At 52.1% G+C, this 16,466-nt stretch overlaps 1 protein-coding gene across 6 annotated transcripts in view; it reads right to left on the bottom strand.

The window, feature by feature from the left end:
• DENND1A (DENN domain containing 1A) overlaps positions 1-16,466 on the bottom strand; it is a 533,349-nt gene that overhangs the window by 18,399 nt on the left and 498,484 nt on the right. For 2 of the 6 annotated variants that reach the window (XM_070379017.1, XM_070379019.1), the window contains exons 20-21: positions 9,341-9,397; positions 2,981-3,069 (exon numbers count right to left, since the gene is read on the bottom strand). The exons of 1 other annotated variant lie outside the window; for it this stretch is intronic. In XM_070379017.1, the coding sequence (XP_070235118.1) occupies positions 2,981-3,069; positions 9,341-9,397 (146 nt within the window). The remainder of the gene's footprint in view (positions 1-2,980; positions 3,070-9,340; positions 9,398-16,466) is intronic. 3 more of the 6 variants (XM_070379018.1, XM_070379020.1, XM_070379021.1) reach the window with 2 other exon arrangements.

Genomic DNA, 16,466 nt, shown 5'->3' with positions numbered 1-16,466 from the left:
GTTATCCCCAGAAGACTTCCTAAAGGAGTCTTCCAATCGCCATCAAATGGTTTTGAGGGGCTAGGACACCTACTTTTCACTGGGGAAGAAAATTTAACATAGGAAACATTTTGCTTTGGGAAATTGCAAGTCAATAAAATTTAGCTGTGGGATTCCCCTTAGGGCACCCTTTAAAATCTTAAGAAGCTCACACCTGGTAGGTTTTTGAAGATGTTTGTGGAATGAATGGAGGCAAGAATGGACATAAGTTGGAAAGCAAAAAAATGGACTTCAGTGAAGGCAGTGGCCAGCAGTGCTAAGGCAGTGCCAGCGGCCTCGATGAATTCCAGATGCCGCTGCCGCAGGAGGCCGTGGAGACCGACTTGTTCTGAATCAGCTCCATCTTGTGGTCCACACAATTAATTATTTAATGTGCTTTTTGGAAGTGAAAGTTGGGGCAAGAAGTCAGGAGGACCGAATCCCGCCCTCCACTTCAAAGATCCTGTGTCTCCTTCTGCCGCCAAAAATCCTCCAAGTTTCTGATGCACTCTGGTATTCCCAGCGGAGACAAAGATTGTGATTCAAGAGAATCCAGGCCAGATTAAAGGGCCAGGCACCGAGTCCGCGTGCCCAGCACTGAACCACCCGCAACAAAGCCCCATTAGGATGTGGCTCCTGCCCGCCGGCTTGTCTTCTCGTGTCTCCCGACACAATGCTGACAGACTGGGGAGGGGCGGGTTCTTCCCCCCAAAACAACATTTTATGAGGAGTCTGTTTTATTAAAATATTTTCCGCTGGATGCTTCCTGTGTTTCAAGAAGTTGGTCTTGCCAGCTGGAGCTGATGACAGTTGAGAAAAACACATCCAAGTGCTGTTGTGACATGGCATTTGGAAGTGGAGCACAACAGGGGGTGGGGGCAGGGAGAAGGCAGCATGGGACGAGACGCAGGGAAACAGCCGGGTTACACCAGAAATGTCACTGGCGCTACAGGAATACAGCCCTGCCTTCCCTCACCCCGTAAAAAAAAAAGAAGTGAACAGAAACTCTTGGAATGATGTTCTAAAATGTACCTCCCTATCTCCTGGTGGGCCACTGTACGGTGGAGCACTGTTATGCGTGATCACAGAGAACTTGTCATTTGTCTTCTATAACTGCCAGTGTGCCAGCCCACTAAACTAGCCAACCCTGCTCCCACCGGTTCATTTCAACCTCAAATGTTTCCCCCAAAGAAATCCAGAACAAGGCATAATGCAATAAAACAAAACAAAACCCACACAAAGTGGTACCGACCCAGCTCTGGTAACCACCAGAATGATGGGGGTGCCAGACACTGGCTCTTTGCATACACTGACGAAGCAATCTCCTATCACGGGGCTGGAAAAGCAACAGCGTAAATACGTGTGGTGGGGAGGTCCAAGCTCTAATCGGGAACTTGGCCACAAATGGGCAATGCTTTTCGGTAGACTGGCAGGTGTTGGTGTGTTTCTGGTACAATGCAAGGATATTCTGGATTTGCCTTTCAGTATCTCCAGGCCCATGACCCTCTATCCAGTACATAAATATTATGTACTGGATAATAAAATATTTAGTCCAGTTTTAAAGAGATGACTCTAAAGAAAAGTGACGCACTTCTTCCCCCTAAAGAGAAATCTTTGGGCTCTGAGGCACTCTGAAGCCACACTGCATTCTCTCCACAAGGGGGCAATCATAATCCACAGCAGGGAAACAATCCGCATTCCCTTTGTGCACAGCTCAAGTGAAACCTACACCCGACTTCTGGAGTCCCCTCTTCCAAATTCTCCATCACCACGCATCTCCCAAGACACACAGACACACAGGTTTGAGGGCCTCCTAGGCAGGCTGGTTCTGTAACCACACCGCAGTCTCCCGTGATACTGAACTATATACCAGAGAATCCTGGATGACAGGCAGGCTAGGCCACAGCCCGGCATCTGAGAATTTCTGCTTTCTTTTGGCTCCTATTCTTGCTAGGACCTGCCATCTCTCTTAACTTCCTTTCCTGAGAAATTTTCTGAAAACAGGGCAGCCAGGAGAAGCACTGCCCTCTTCACCCAAGGGACATCAGGGTCCCAGGGGCAATGATTTTGGCTCGCAAAAACCCGAGGTGGATTCATGTACTTTTCAGGGCGTCATGGGAAGCCGGCGTGTAGCTGCTGAGTTGTCTGGGCAGAGACCAGGGGCTGTGCACCTTGGGGACCAAGGGCAGACAGCATCCTCTGATGGAAGCAGTGCTACCTTCTCCAGACAGCGCTGAAGCCAGGAAGCCTCTCACATTCACACCGCTCACCTCTGGCCCTGGCGTTCCCCTCACCTACCCAACGTCCGCCCAGAGAATGACTCTAAGCCAGGTCCTCTGCTTGCTATTGGGCATGAAACCCAGCACCTGTCCTGAGGAGCTCTGGGCCCGAGAGCTAGAAAAGCAGACTCATGATGAGCTAAACGCTATGGCACAGCTGAGCAGAGGTGCTGGTGCGGGGGGCGGTGGATGAGGATAGCCCTGGGTGTACCTCCCTTGAGCAGCCCAGGCCTAGGAAGGTGGCGCGTGTGTGAGTCGCTCAGTCGTGTCTGACTCTTTGCAGTCCCAAGGACTGTAGCCCACCAGATTCCATGGGTCTTGGCCCTCATTAAATAGGCAGCCTCCTCAACTGGGTTCCTAACTCTCTCCTGCTGACCCTCTATTTTTAGCGTAAGAAAAAGCCGAGAACCACTTTCTGAGCTTGTCTGAGTACCCCGTGGGTGTCACTACTCAAAACCCAGCCTGGTGCCCGGCATCCTGGCCTCTGGGGCCTCCTGCTGGTGTGACAACTGCCAGCGGAACCGACACTGAAGATCAAGCCCTGCTCCCCGACTGACCTCTTTGTGAAACACCCGCTCAGGGCTCCGGGGAAGCCCTTCAAAGGCCAGGGCTGCCGCGTGGGCTCCACAAAGCACTGGCCCCCCTGGGCTCCTGCAGAGGGGAGGGGAGGACGGGGTACTCACTGGTCGGGGCTCGAGACGGACGTCCTTCGGGCTTCCACTGTGATGTTGCTCTTCGGTCTTTTAACGACGTGTGGACGGGGAGGGCGCACCTAGAATGGGCATGGGGAAAATCCCCGAGAAGGGCTGAGTTGGAAAAGCCATTCAAGGACATTTTCAAGATGTAGGTAAGCAGCCCTAAAACAAACGTTAAGGGATTTTCAGAGCACAGACTTAAAGGCTGTGCTTATGATGGAGACTTTTGAAGTGGTGGCCGATCTGTGAACTGGAATCTGTGGCCTACTCAAAGGAGAAAGGCTCTTCTAAAGGGCTGGGTGTCCTGATTTGCACCCAGCGGGTGGTTCCACCTGCTTCCTTGTGGGGCTGCCCTGAGGGCTTAGCGAGACACTGTCTGGGCATGACCCGGAACAAAGAGGCCCTAATAGTAAGTCCCGCTTGCCTTCTCCTGGAACCTGGAAACCAGTTTGTTAGAACAAGGAGGTTTCACTCAGACTTTGTGTTTAGGGCACACATGCCTATTTTGTTCTTTTTAACAGCTGAATTATAGGATGCTTGTTTTACTCTCTAAGTGGGAGGGTGGAGAAGCAAATACTAACAGCATTAGGGCACCAATTAAAGTCCTCCTTCTGCTCCCCTGGGCAGCCCTGTGCAAGGCTCGGTCTGGACCCTCACACAGTCCGTGTGGCCACTGCACTCACCACACAGACAAGCTAAAGGGCCGGAGCCGGGGGTATTGACGGTGAAGGGCATAGTCTCCTGGTCCACGGCCAGACTGCAGAGACACGGTGGTTTTTTTTACTACCTACGGCCTCTGAAGGCTAAGATGAGGGATTGTATAAAAAGACACTTCCTTTTCCTACTAGAGCCGGTGATGACAGTTAGGCTAAGAATTTCTAGGTGTCCTTAGAAGAACGCTCGTTTGGGCCAGTCAACACTAACTGGCTTTAAATTTGGTACCACCATCTCTGTACAATGCCAGAGGAGGACTGGAGAGAGCCTATCTGTGAATTTTGTTGCCAGTAAGAAGGACCGAGCAGCCCAGTGCGGGCTGCTCCTGTTCTGCAGACGAGGGACCACTGCAGGCAACGTCACACTTGCTGAGGTTAGTGGACAAGACCGAGAAGGAGAGCACAGGCACGCTCCAAACCCTGCGCCCTCTCCTGGAACCTCCCCCAGCCCCAAACCCCGCACTGCTGGGCGACCCAACACGATGGCCCTGGAATACAGGTTACAGAAGCTGGCTGCGTAAGAGACAAGTCTTTACTGAGTTTCATCAGGCCCTCAGGCCTCCTCACATCTGATCTAACCAGAGGTTTTCCTGTGGAACAGCCAGTCTGATCTCAGCCTGGTTTGGCAAATCAGAGATGTGGTAAAAGCCAAGTGCAGTCCACTGAACTTGCTGTCTGCTATGGGGTTACTGTGACGCTCCAATGAGCTCATGGAGGCGAAGCGCTGGCATGGGGCCTGGCACACAGTAGGGGCTCAATACAAGCTCATCGTGCTTCCCTGTGACCTTATCAATAGCAGACGGAAGACAGGGGGCATCTCTGAATTAGAAGATGGATTTATGATGGTCTCATCCTTGCCTAGCACTCCGCTCCATGCCTGTATTAGTGACCCCCTCAGCTGGGTTTTTTGAAATGAACGTTGCTGCTTGGAATCTAAGAAGCGCGTAATAATGTTGCTGTTATTATCACTGCTATTAGAACAGTGCCTTCCACGGTGCAGACAGACGTCCAGTCACTGGCTGCTGAGCACACGAGTGGATCCACCCCACACCCGCGCTAACCCTGAACTGGTTTCTGGCCCAGAGCCTGCCTCCTCTGGCAGCTGGTAAGCAGGATCACCTGGTTTGCACCTGACTTTGCACCACAAAGAGGGCATGCAGTTGGGGGCAACTGCTGCCTTGCCCCGGGGTCCTGGGGTGGGGGCTTCAGGAAGGTCAGACAGTAAGGCCCGTTCGCCTGTCCCTGCCCACAGCTGCTCCTCGTACAATAGAGGTGGGTTAGGAATGTGAACTTGTGGCTGAAATGGGGGGATTAAGTTTGTGGCAACTTCAACTGAACTTGCAACGTGGTGAAACATGGGGAAAAAGAACAACAGAGCTAATTAGACGAGCTGAGCTGTCAGAGTGCCGCTGAATGGCTCAGCGCCAACAAACAAAAGGAATGGGTTGGCAATCAGCAGGATCGATGGAGAAGACTGCTTCATTAGGGATGATAAACCAGACAGAGCGGGAGAGGGAGGGGTGGGAGGGGGAGGGCGGCAGCGGAGGCGGGGGAGGGAGAAAAAGGCTCGGCAGACCCAGAGACAGTCACCTGCACGGCTGCAGGCACACCCAGAGTCACACACACGTCTGACTGGTGTGGACAAAGCAGACGCAAAATTATACTCACGGACAGACAACCACCCAGAGACATGCATAGAGGCATGGAGATGCCAACAGACCCACAGTCTGGCAAATACTCGCAGAGGCACGCACAGGAGGAGAAGGCCCACGCACGGATCTCTCTTTCTCTCTCTCTCTCTCTCTCTCTCACACACACACACACACACACATACACACACGGCCGTGGACGTACAGCTAGAGCCACACCAGACACAGACACACACAGACAAAATGGTTTAATTAAGCCCAAATCACAAGACGATGCAGACAACTGGCCCGTCATATTTCAGTGATCAGATGCGTCTTTCCGGGGTGCTTAGGAAGGGTGGGGGCTGGGGATGAGGGAAGAAACCAGGCGAACACACAACGCGACTGGCGCACCAGCACTCCGGTCCCAGCCGCGCTGGGGAGAAAATGCTAAACAGGGATTTAGAGCTCTGTTCAAGGGGGACTTGAGGGGAAAGTTGGGAAACCAGCCAATTCCCCACTGGATTTAAAACCTGAGAAATCTAAGTCGGCAGGGTTAAATGTGTATTGAATACAAAAGCACCGAGTACATTTGATTTTAATGGTGAGCAAGAAATAATAAATACAGAGCTTATAAAGCGCTTCACATGCGGCCGACCACAGCCTGCCTCTCCCCTGCACGCCCCAGCCCACTCCCCTGAGTCCACAGACACTGGCAAGGCTTTCTTCTGCTCTTTTCTTTCTCTGCTTTTTACAAAGAAAATCTAAATCCTCTGGTCACATCTGAACTCCAGCGACAGGTGCCAGGCTACAAAGCTCCTTCCAAAAAGGCTGGATGCTGGCCCCCACGCTCCCACTGCCCTGGGCTGACAGCCATACTTCTGCCGAGAATGCCTGCGGCTAAGTGACCCAGCAAAGCCCGGTCAGGGGCCAGAGGCTCCTGACATGGGAGCTTGGCGGGCCGTCATCTCTGAGGCCCTCGAAGCCACGGGGCTCATACTCCACGTCTTCCAGGTTCACCCCTAGTGTGCAGGGGTGCCCATGGAAATGCTTGCGTGAGGGCACTCAGAATGAACAGACCTGGGGCACCAGGGAATGCAAGGCCCCGAAAGCACAGAACTTCTAGGGCTCCCACATTAGCCCCACAGTGACCCTGCTTTGGATGAAGGTATTTGGGTGGGCAGAACTGGGCTACGTGTGTCCACCTCTTGCCAGGGACTGTGCTAGGTACTACAAATATACGACCTCATAACCCCACCAGGTAGGTAGGGCAACCCATTTTATAGATGATGAAACTAAGGCTCAGAGAAGGTATGCATATGGCTCCACGTCACACAGCGAAGAAGTGTCCAAACTGTGATTCAAACTAAGACCGGCCTCTCTGGCTTCCAGGCCCAGGAGGATCAGTTCTGTTTGGCCACCTGCCTCTTCAGTGTCTCATAATCCTAGACCCCCGAGTGCCAGGCCAGTCACCTCCCACACTAGGGCAGTGGCGGCAGCAGCTGCTACTCAGTGTTCAGGGCAGTATTTGCCTTCCCAAGTCCTCAGTCACTGGTGGATGTGGCTGGATTCCAGCCCTCCGCACCCCACCCCCCCAGGCTGTCCGGGTCCTCACACTGGCTACACAACCTGGAGTCAAAAGTAGCTGTCTCCAGCTTCTGAGTTCTTCCAAGGGGAGCAGTCCTGCCCCGGATCCTACTAAGAGATTCCCTGCCATCTTTGATCCTAGGTCCCTCCAGGCACTTCTTAGTGCTAGCCACTGGATGACTCTGACTTGGGAGAGGCTGCTTGGTGAGGAGTGAGGAGAGGCAGGGCAGAGGCAGGCCTGGGCTCAAAGGCCAGCATGGCCTCTGATTATCTCTGTGGTTTCAGCTGCCAACTGGGGACATCGCATCTGCCTCCTCTGGGTTGTTGTAAGGACAGAGGAGCAGAGTCTGAGGCACATTAAAGGTGCTCACTAAATGTCATTTCTTCTCACCTCTGCATCTGTGCCAGGGCCTAACACTGCAGTAGCGATTCCATAGGAAACACAAGCTACCACTGATTAAATTTTTCTCACCTGAAGGTTCTCCCCCCATCCTTTGTACTAAGATGGACTCTGTGGAGATGGAGGGCCCAGGGAACTTGGTATGCATGAAAGACCATAGGTTCTAGAGTCTGGTGACCCCTTTGTGTAGTTGAGGGACTTGGGTTAAGTTACTGAGCATCAGTTTTCTCATTTAAAACGGGTGGAGGAGATGCCTACTTCATAGAGATTCTGTGAGGCTCAGCTGGGATGATATGACTAAGAATGATTCGCTGACTATGAAAATCCTAGGTGAATGATTAAGAAACTGGGTCATTCCTTAGAAGTTTTAAGACTGAAAAATCTATTAAGAAGAATAAGAACCACTACTGTGTCCCAGGCCCTGTGCAAGGAGCCTTACAAATGACGTCTATACTCATGCTCACAAAAAACCTCCATGAACAAGGGTGTATTAGAGAGAGAGAGGGGCGAGGCTCAGAGAGAGCTTCAGGACTTGCCTAGAGTCACACAATCCGGGTATCAAGCCTGGCTCTGTCTATTCCCCAGATCCACGTTGCTATTGACTGCACTGAAATTCTCACTAAATCACACAACACTTGACCCAGACGTTGGCTTCCTGTCCCCCAGAGCAGTTTCTCTTTGCTGTTTGTGCCTCCCACCCAATGACAATAAGCAGAAACATTTCAGCCCCTCGACAGCTGTGCTGACCACGGTGTGACTGGGGTATGGGATGGCTCTGTCACGTGTGGAACCTCCGTGTCATGGCTGCCTCCACCCCAGCCCTGCAGCTCCCGTACACGGGAGGGAAGGGAAGGGAAGGAGGACAGTGCCACAGAATGGTCCAACATCCGTGCAGAGAAGGCCACCCATCCGACATTAGGTACGTGCAACAAGGATTCAAAAGACACAGTTTGAGAGCACTCCTAACCACTTCTGGTTTGGTGCCATCTGATTCAAATAGATCTTCACTCTAATAAACTCTTAAAAAAAAAAAAAAGCCAGACACAGCTCAGCCCAGTCACCTGCACCCCTCAGCTGCCACACTTTTCAAGATGGATGTGGACACCACAGCAGGGAGGGCAGGAGGGGCTGGGACTCGGGTTTGTGGGGAAACATGATGGCCACTGGGCTGGAACCAGACCCCTTTTGCTTGACTGCAAGAGTGGTGGCTGCTTTGAACAAGAAACAGAGAAACTCTTCTCTTGGTCAACAGCCCTCACTCAATGGTCCCAGCCAGTTTCCTTCCCATTTTAAAGGAAGCTGCTAAAGTTATCAGGCCTCAGCATGACTGAAGCCTTAGCTCACAAGAAAAAGGACTTCACTGATGCTGAACACCGGATCCGCGCCCAGTATTTTCCCAAGGCGTTTCTCTTGAGAAGACATGGATGGGTCCCTCTCCCTTGCCTGCCCATTCCCAGGTGTTGGTGGGTTTATCACATCTCGTCCTGCTTTTCTGCCCACCCTCGGAGCTTTGCTTGGGAAGGTGGAGCCCCATGTGCGGCCCGGGAGAGGAGGAGACTGGTCTCCATCTGAGCCGGCTCGATATTCTCTGGGCGTAGCGTCCGCCCCTGGGAAGGCACATCAAGTGCATTTCCAAACCAAGATCTGGCACAACGAGACCCCTGCTGCCAGACTTCCGTTTCCTTTGTGAGGAAGAGGCGGCTGCAGCCTTTAAAGCTCACTGGCTAGCAACGTGGCTCAACCTAGGAGACGCGCTCAAACCAGGCACGCATGGCAGACACAGCACACAGCAGCCCCGCTACCTACAGCTCCGACCTGCAAGTTGCCAAACTGGTTCAGAAGAAAGAGACAGAAGCTCAGGAAATGCAAGTCCGGGTACATGCCACACAGAGGGAAGCTGAAAAACCCACTTCCTGGTTTTCCTTGGCAAGGCAGCTGAGTTCAGACCCCCGAGGTTTAGTCAGGCGGGGAGACGGCTCAGGCAGTGTTAGGTGAGAGGGCAGAACCACTGGCTACTCACGGGCCTCGAGCGCTGTATCTTGGGAGGCGGCGGGCGAGTGGGACGGAGTCTCTGTGGCTGCATTAAAGTGGAAACTTAAGGAATCAGTACACACAGAGGTGGTTTGACGCATTTTCACACACAGCTCCGGGCATCCAGCCACCCAAGCCTGAGCCCAAGGGCCATCTTTGATGCCTCCCACTCCCATGGCTGGCTGCCGGCTCCTGCACACCCCATGTCTGAGGCCCTCTCCTCCACCTCTGGCCTGGATCACTATTATCAGCTGGGCCCCCGCCTGGAGCTCCTCAGCCATTCTCCACTCTGGCCGAGAGGAGTTTTCTTAAATGCAGTGTGACCTTGCCACCCCCAGCTTGGAGACTCTGCTGTCCTCTCCTGTCCTGGGGTGACAGTTCACCAAGGCCCTGGGCTGGCGTTCTAAATCCTCTAAGACCTGGCCTCTGCTGTGCCCTACCCAGACCCCTCCCAAACCTCCCCCCCCGTGCTCACTCGAAGACCCTTGCATGGCCCAAGGCTCTCAGGCCTGCTTCATGCCTGCCCAGCAGGTGGAATGACCCGCCCCACCCTGATCTGCCTGGCAAACTTTGCTTGTCCTTCGAGACTCTGCCAAGGTGGGGTGCTGTTCCCCAGTGCTCCCACTCATCACCCAGTGTCGCCCCGTGTCTGCCCCTCTGCCCTCCTACTCCTTCAAACGTTCATTTCCTTGAGGGACTCATCCCTGTACCATGGGGAAAATGTATCTTCTTAATAAATGTCTGATGAATAAATACAATTTGCACAAAATGCTTGGCTTTTGAATAAAAATCAGTGGAGCACAGATCTCTTAGCTTGAACCCTCTGTGTCGAAAGTCAAGCTTTGTTCTCTCAACAGCCTGCCCAGATATCTAGATGCCCTGGACAGTGGGGCAGATGAACACAGTGGAAGGAGAGTAAAGTCCACACTAGACCAAGGTCACGGACACTTGGCAAGCCCTGGGAGGCTTCTGGTTGGTTCTTCCCATCAGCCTCGTGGTTCACAGAGGTCCGTCATTACGCCGCAAAGTCCAGACCTGCACTTCCCACGACAGGGGCCAATGGCCACACAGGGTGAATCCAAATTCAGATGTGCTGTTAAGTGTAAAATGTACATTGGGTTTTGGAGACTTAGTTTGAAAAAGAATGCAAGATATCTCAATAACTTTTTATACTGATTATATGTTGAAACGAAAATGTTTTGGATATTTTGGTTAAATATATTATTAAAATTAATCTCGTCTGTTTCTTTTTAATTTTTAATACAGTTACCAAAATATTTAGAATTCCATATGTGGTTCGCATGTGTGGCTCCTGTTACATTTCTCTTGGACAGCACTTCAGAGCTTCACTTGGTTGGAGTGGTCCTCCAGACAGCAAACCTGCCTTACAATTCCTTCTCCACACCCGACTCCTGCGGGGAGAGGCTGTGTCTCCAGAGTTCCTGGATCCCTGGTGCCCAGCACAGGGCCAGTTGGAATGGCCTATGGAGAAAGTGGGCTGACAGACTTCGTGGAGAACTGGGGTCCCTCATGGCACCCTAAGAGCACATCTGGATGGAAATCAGCCTGGCTTCCTGGATCCTGTGCTGTTTGGAGTGTGGGCAAACCCTCACTCAGAGACCCTTCTTCAGCTGGAGGCTGTCGAGGGTTGGGATGCCGCCCAGAAAGACGAGCATGGCTGCCCGCAGGCACATAGGCTATGGTCCTCGTCCAACCCCTCAACTCTCACAAACACCCTCTGCTCCCCCAATCACCCTCTGCTCCCCTTGCTCTCGGTCCCTCTGCTTCTGGGTGGCCTCCTTCTCGAGCTCCAGAGCCCTCACCACTAGTCACCTCTGACCTGGCCGGCAGGGGTGGCAGTGGGGCTGGGGGCTTAGGAGATGACCTCTGGGGTCAGACAGTCTCACACTGAACCCAAGCCTGCGATTTAACCATCCAAGCTTGACTTTCCTCATCTGTAAATGCAGGTAATGGCACTACCCACCCGAGGGGACTGTTAGAAAGTTTCAATGAGATGATGTTTGCCAAGATCTTTGGCCAGTAGACACCAGCAACTATCACCATTAGCAGCTTTCCCACCCTCCAGCTTCTTCCCCCTCCAACCATCTTCCATCTTATTTCAGAGTGGACTTTAAAACAAACAAACAAACATGCCCAATTATGTTCTTTGTCAGCCTAAATCATCCCAGTGGAAGGCTGGCATCTCCTGAGCTATCTTCTGAGAAATACCATCCTGGGAGATGCATTGTATGAAAGAAGAAAAGGGGGTTCCCCTGGCAGACATGAGAAGTGTTGAGTCTTGCTCTGTTTGGAGATTTACGACGCCGGTTAGCACAGCAAAGCCTGTCAACCCTTCTGATAAAAACTCTACCCTCAACAGGCAAAACAGTATTAACTCTTCCCTCCCCCCACCCCGCCCCATAAAAGTCCTGCTTCCCATATTTATTTGAACAGACTCACATCCCCTATAACACCTGTTAAATATTCCCTGGAAAATGCTGACTGAAGTGTTCAAAGCCCTCCAGAGTCTGGGCCCCACACGTAAGCCTCTGCAAACTCCTCTCTCCCTCCAACCCTGCCCCACTCACCCCCTTGCTCTCCCTGAAAGCTCAGGTGTTCTTGAAGGCTGCTCCTGAAACACCTTCCATTTCCTTTTGTCTCACTCTTGGTGCCTCCGTTCATCCTTTGCTATCTGTCTCAAGCACCACCTCCCCCAGGGGGCCGGCCCTGCCCTACCCTGAGCGGCGAGGGTCAGATGCTCTGCCTGCCATGTATTCTTGGTACAAAGGTTGTAATTATCAGCTCACTCATCTAACTTCTCTGCTTATCCTGGGGTCTAGTGTGGTACTGGATAAATAGGTGCTCAGCAAGATTTCTGACTGAAGCTTCCTGGCACATGTAGAAGAAACACAACGGATGTCAGTTCTCCAGATTCTGTAATTATTTTGCTTTGATTGTCATCAGGAAGTATTAGCTCTTTCGCAACCGAATTTATAAATGGTGGGAAAAGCTGCCTCTTGACCACACCCAACCTAGAAACCAGGAGAGTAAACCAGGGGGATTTATAGACACTGAGAGAGGGTAACGCGGTACACGTGTTCTGAGTGAGACACGGGGTGGATCACAGCAGCTTCCCGAGGGCAAGGCACTGCTAAGAAGCTTCTGCCTCTTGGAGGGGAGAGGGTGAGAGCGCTGCTGAGCTGTAGTGGTTGCTGTTCCCCAAATATGCTGGGGGGCATGACAGCGGGGGACACAGGCTGAGGAGAGATGAGTCCTCTGGGGACAATTAGAACAGGCCATAGCATGGAGTGGTGGTGACTTAGTGGGGAGGAGAGGGTGCAGAGGGAAGCTAGGAAAAAAATCAACTCAACACACTGTTTTCTAGAACATGGCTCCAGTGCTCGGGAAGCTGAATCAGGGAGTGACTGAATGTGGGGCTACAATAGGTTGAGGTAAGGCCCGGGAGGACTGCACATTGCTGGCCAGACTCCGTGAAAGTCATTTCAGTAAACTGGAACCCCCACACCAACCCCAGCCACGCTCTAAGTCCCAGGTTCAGGTGGCCTTGTCTGCTTCTTCCATGGCTCTAGTGCCAGGAGCTTATCCTTCCATGGATAGGGACACAGACTGGAGGGAGGGAGAGTGGCCTGCTCTCAGGCCTCTTGACTGTAAATCCAGGGCCCCTCCCACAGCTGCACAAGAGGAGACCAAACCAGAAGAGCCTTGGAGCAGAGAATTGAGAGGTCCAGGCACTTTTACAGAGAAATCACGTCACGTGCGATCCTCAATTCCCTGGCTACATGGACGGCTGGTTCTTAAGTGAGTTTAAAAAGGCTGGGCCTTTGGCAATCTTTGGCTAAGAAGAGTTCTGTTCAGCAGTTGATCTGGCACTCCAGTGGGGGCACTGGAGGTTTCAGTGGCCAACATAAGCACCCGCCTTTCTGAAAGTCACGTGGAGTCCAGATGCAGATTCACTCTCCCAGAGTGCAAAGATCCCTTCCGTGAGCAGTGATGGAACAATTGTCTGGGGCCAGGGCCTGGGGATTCAGGAGAACAGGATAGAGTCTGTCCTTAAGGGGTGTATGATTCAATGGAATTTGACCTACTTCTCAGAAAAATACCTTTCTTAGAGTACAAAAAGCATTGCTAAAACCCCAAGAAATAGACTTTGGAAAGACTCATGTTCATGACTTGGCTCTGTAATTTTCTAGTTGAATTCAATCCTGGCTTTGCCATTTGGCATGTTATTCAATCTAAGCCTCAGTTAAGTCTTCTGTAAAATGGAAATAACTCCAGAGTCACCAGCACTGGCATGAGGATGCTATAGGAGGGCATCCCGGCTGTGGGAGGCTCTGGTCCGGCAACCTGCTGATGAAATGAGAACATCCGATCCTCTGTCCCTCCCTTAAATCCACAAGTCTTCCCAGAAGAGTCTTGTGAACGCCAGGATGTTGGCTTTCGAAGGAAGCGTGCTTTGAGCAGGGCACTGTTGAAAGGGACTGGGTTTTACTAATCTCTTCTATTTACATGATGTATTTTCCTTTCAAAGCATTTCTACTTCTCTTCTTTCCTTTGAGCCTCACATTCCCTGGTGAGGCAAGTTAGAGGAAGGTTATTTCCCTGCAGAAGAGGCGGCCCAGAGAGGTTAAGTGACTAACATGAGGTCACCGAGCTATTAGCAGGAACTAAAACAAGCAGGTTTTCTTAGTTCATTGTGCTATCCTTGTCAACTGAAACTTCCAAAGTCATCTGGAATCCTTTCTGATTTGGTTTTTCTACTCCATATCCTTTCTACTCTGCTGTTAGGAGATCTGTGCCTTAGAAAGCAGGCTGGTGAGAGAGTGACTGACATCCTCGCCTTCCTTCCTTATTTTAGCATCTCTTTCCAGTGCTTTCCAAAGAAGATTCTTGTCTCGATTCATTCAACAAACAATGGAGTATATTTTGTACAGGTGAAGGGCACAGTCCTGAATAAGACCCAGTCCTGCCCTCAGAGGGTTCCCACTCTGATGGAGGGGTTATAACCGAGGAGAGAGGGGTGCTGAGGTGTGTGGAAGCACCGGAGGGGCTCTTCTATCTGATGGCGGGGGAGTACAGAATTTAAGTGCACGAGACGGGAACCACAGCGATCCAGCAAGACTGAGGGTGAATATGAGGATGGGGTAGGTTGGGAGGAATGGCCTGTGGAGGTCACGTAATTTAAGGCCTTAAATGCCAGTTTAAGGAGTGTGGGTTTTCTCCTGAGTGCAGTGGGAAGAATTCAGGTAGGAAGGGACATATCAGAGGCCTTTGGTGTTCTTGCCGTAGAAGATGGATGGGAGGAGGTTGGGTAGGCTCCTAAGGACGGATACTCTCTTCCAGCTATGGCCTGTCTAGGCCTCCATGTTGTCAACTCACCAGCTGGCCACGTGACTGCTGGGAGATGTGGACATGAGCCGGTAAGCCCCAAAGTGTGACTGACACGAAGTCCCAGAGAAGAGAGGGACTCTTTGACCTCTGCCAGTCTCTGCCTGGCCCTCGGCGTTTATATCTGTCAGCTGTGGGGACCAGGTGAGTATGTTCATTGGCTATGAAACCCACATTGATGAGAACAGCATCTGATTTGCAGCTAATTTGTTGATGCAGCAAAACACATTGTTTCCAAAAGGTCAGGAGGGGAAGCTGTGTTGGAATATCAACTTAATTACCTGGGTGGCATGGACGAGCGGGCACCCAGCACGGGGCTGCAGGGTGGAGAACGCTTCACTGCTGGGAGCAGACCTGGGCAGATAGTAAAGCAGGAGGCGGGGGCAGCCTGCGAGGGGGCGCAGAGCCCAAAGCTGTTGTGGCCTGCTGTGAACTGACGCCTCGGCAGTGTACTACTCGCCAGCCCAGGAAGCCTCATGCCAGGAACGAGGGTCATGACTCCATCTCACAGACGAGGGGAGGCAAGACTTGCCCAGGGTCACACCGAGCAGTGGATGAGGGTCAAAGAGCTCATCTCACGTTAATCACGCACTGGTCCTGTGATGGACGTGGGAGGGGTTGGCTGTTCCAGAACCAATGCATGGATTTTCCCAGTCCCTAAGGAGGACACACCTTGGACCATCCCTTCAACATTCCTTCAAGGTCAGAATCAGTCTCCCCAATTCATTGCTGGGAAAGCAGGCTCAGAGAGGGGAGACACGCACTACCTAAGGCCACGCAAAGGTGAAATGTCAAAGTCAGTGAGGCAACAGGCTAGACTGCAAGCAGGGACCAGAGGTCTGGGGAAGGATGACCAGAGATGCCGAGCAGCTTCACTGAAGGCTGAGGGATATGCACGCAAAGCTTGGGGTAGGGCGGCAACTAGGGCCTCCACACTTCCTGTTCCAGGGGCCAGAGAAGGTGGGGTGCATGCAACGGTGGCTGGAGGCATAAGAATGGTGGCCTCCAAGGTCAGCCTTAAAGGGGATCTCAGATCCTCTGGGTCTGAATGGTGTCCTGAATTGTCCCATTTCTGTCAGATTTTCCTCTACCCACCCAGAGGAGGCCCTGGCATCAGTGGGGAGCCAGGGGAGATGCTGGGGGCTTCTCTGTCCCTGGGACATGCCCCAACCACATCCGCTGCCAGCAATGGACAGGGTGAAACAGAAAATTCACAATTAAACCCCGTCACTGTTTAACGAGGCAAGAGTTCACCTGGTTAATTTTCCTGGCTAGTAGCTACATCAATGCTCTGACCTGTGCATGAAACGGCCCCGGCTGGGAGAGGAAGACAAAGCTTTCTGTGGCTTTACAAAGGGCCTCTGGGCTGAGAGCAAGGCTCCTCTACTCCTCGGGAAGGGAGAGCCACTATTATGCAAGGTATGGAAATAAAAGAGGGCTTCTTTTGATAGGCCTCCAGAAAGGAGTGTATTGAAGCTATATTTGTGTGGAGTGTCTCCTTTGAAATGCCCAACCAGCTCTCTCAGGCACAGCTCTCGCCTGTCCCCCAACTCCTGTCATTATCTTGAATCCTCTCGTCCACACTTGATAGAGCTGATCCTGCTTGTTGGGGAGGATCAAATGCTTGCCTCCGCTTCAGAGTGCCAGCGAGGGTGCCGGAGAAGACTGCGCTGGTGTCCTACAGCACGTGCTCTGTACTGACAGTGCTG

This window comes from Bos mutus, chromosome 11, assembly GCF_027580195.1.
Source record: "Bos mutus isolate GX-2022 chromosome 11, NWIPB_WYAK_1.1, whole genome shotgun sequence".
Taxonomy (NCBI): Eukaryota; Metazoa; Chordata; class Mammalia; order Artiodactyla; family Bovidae; genus Bos; species Bos mutus.
The sequence above is the reverse complement of the archived record's forward strand: the minus strand, read 5'-3'. Positions and strand labels throughout refer to the sequence as shown.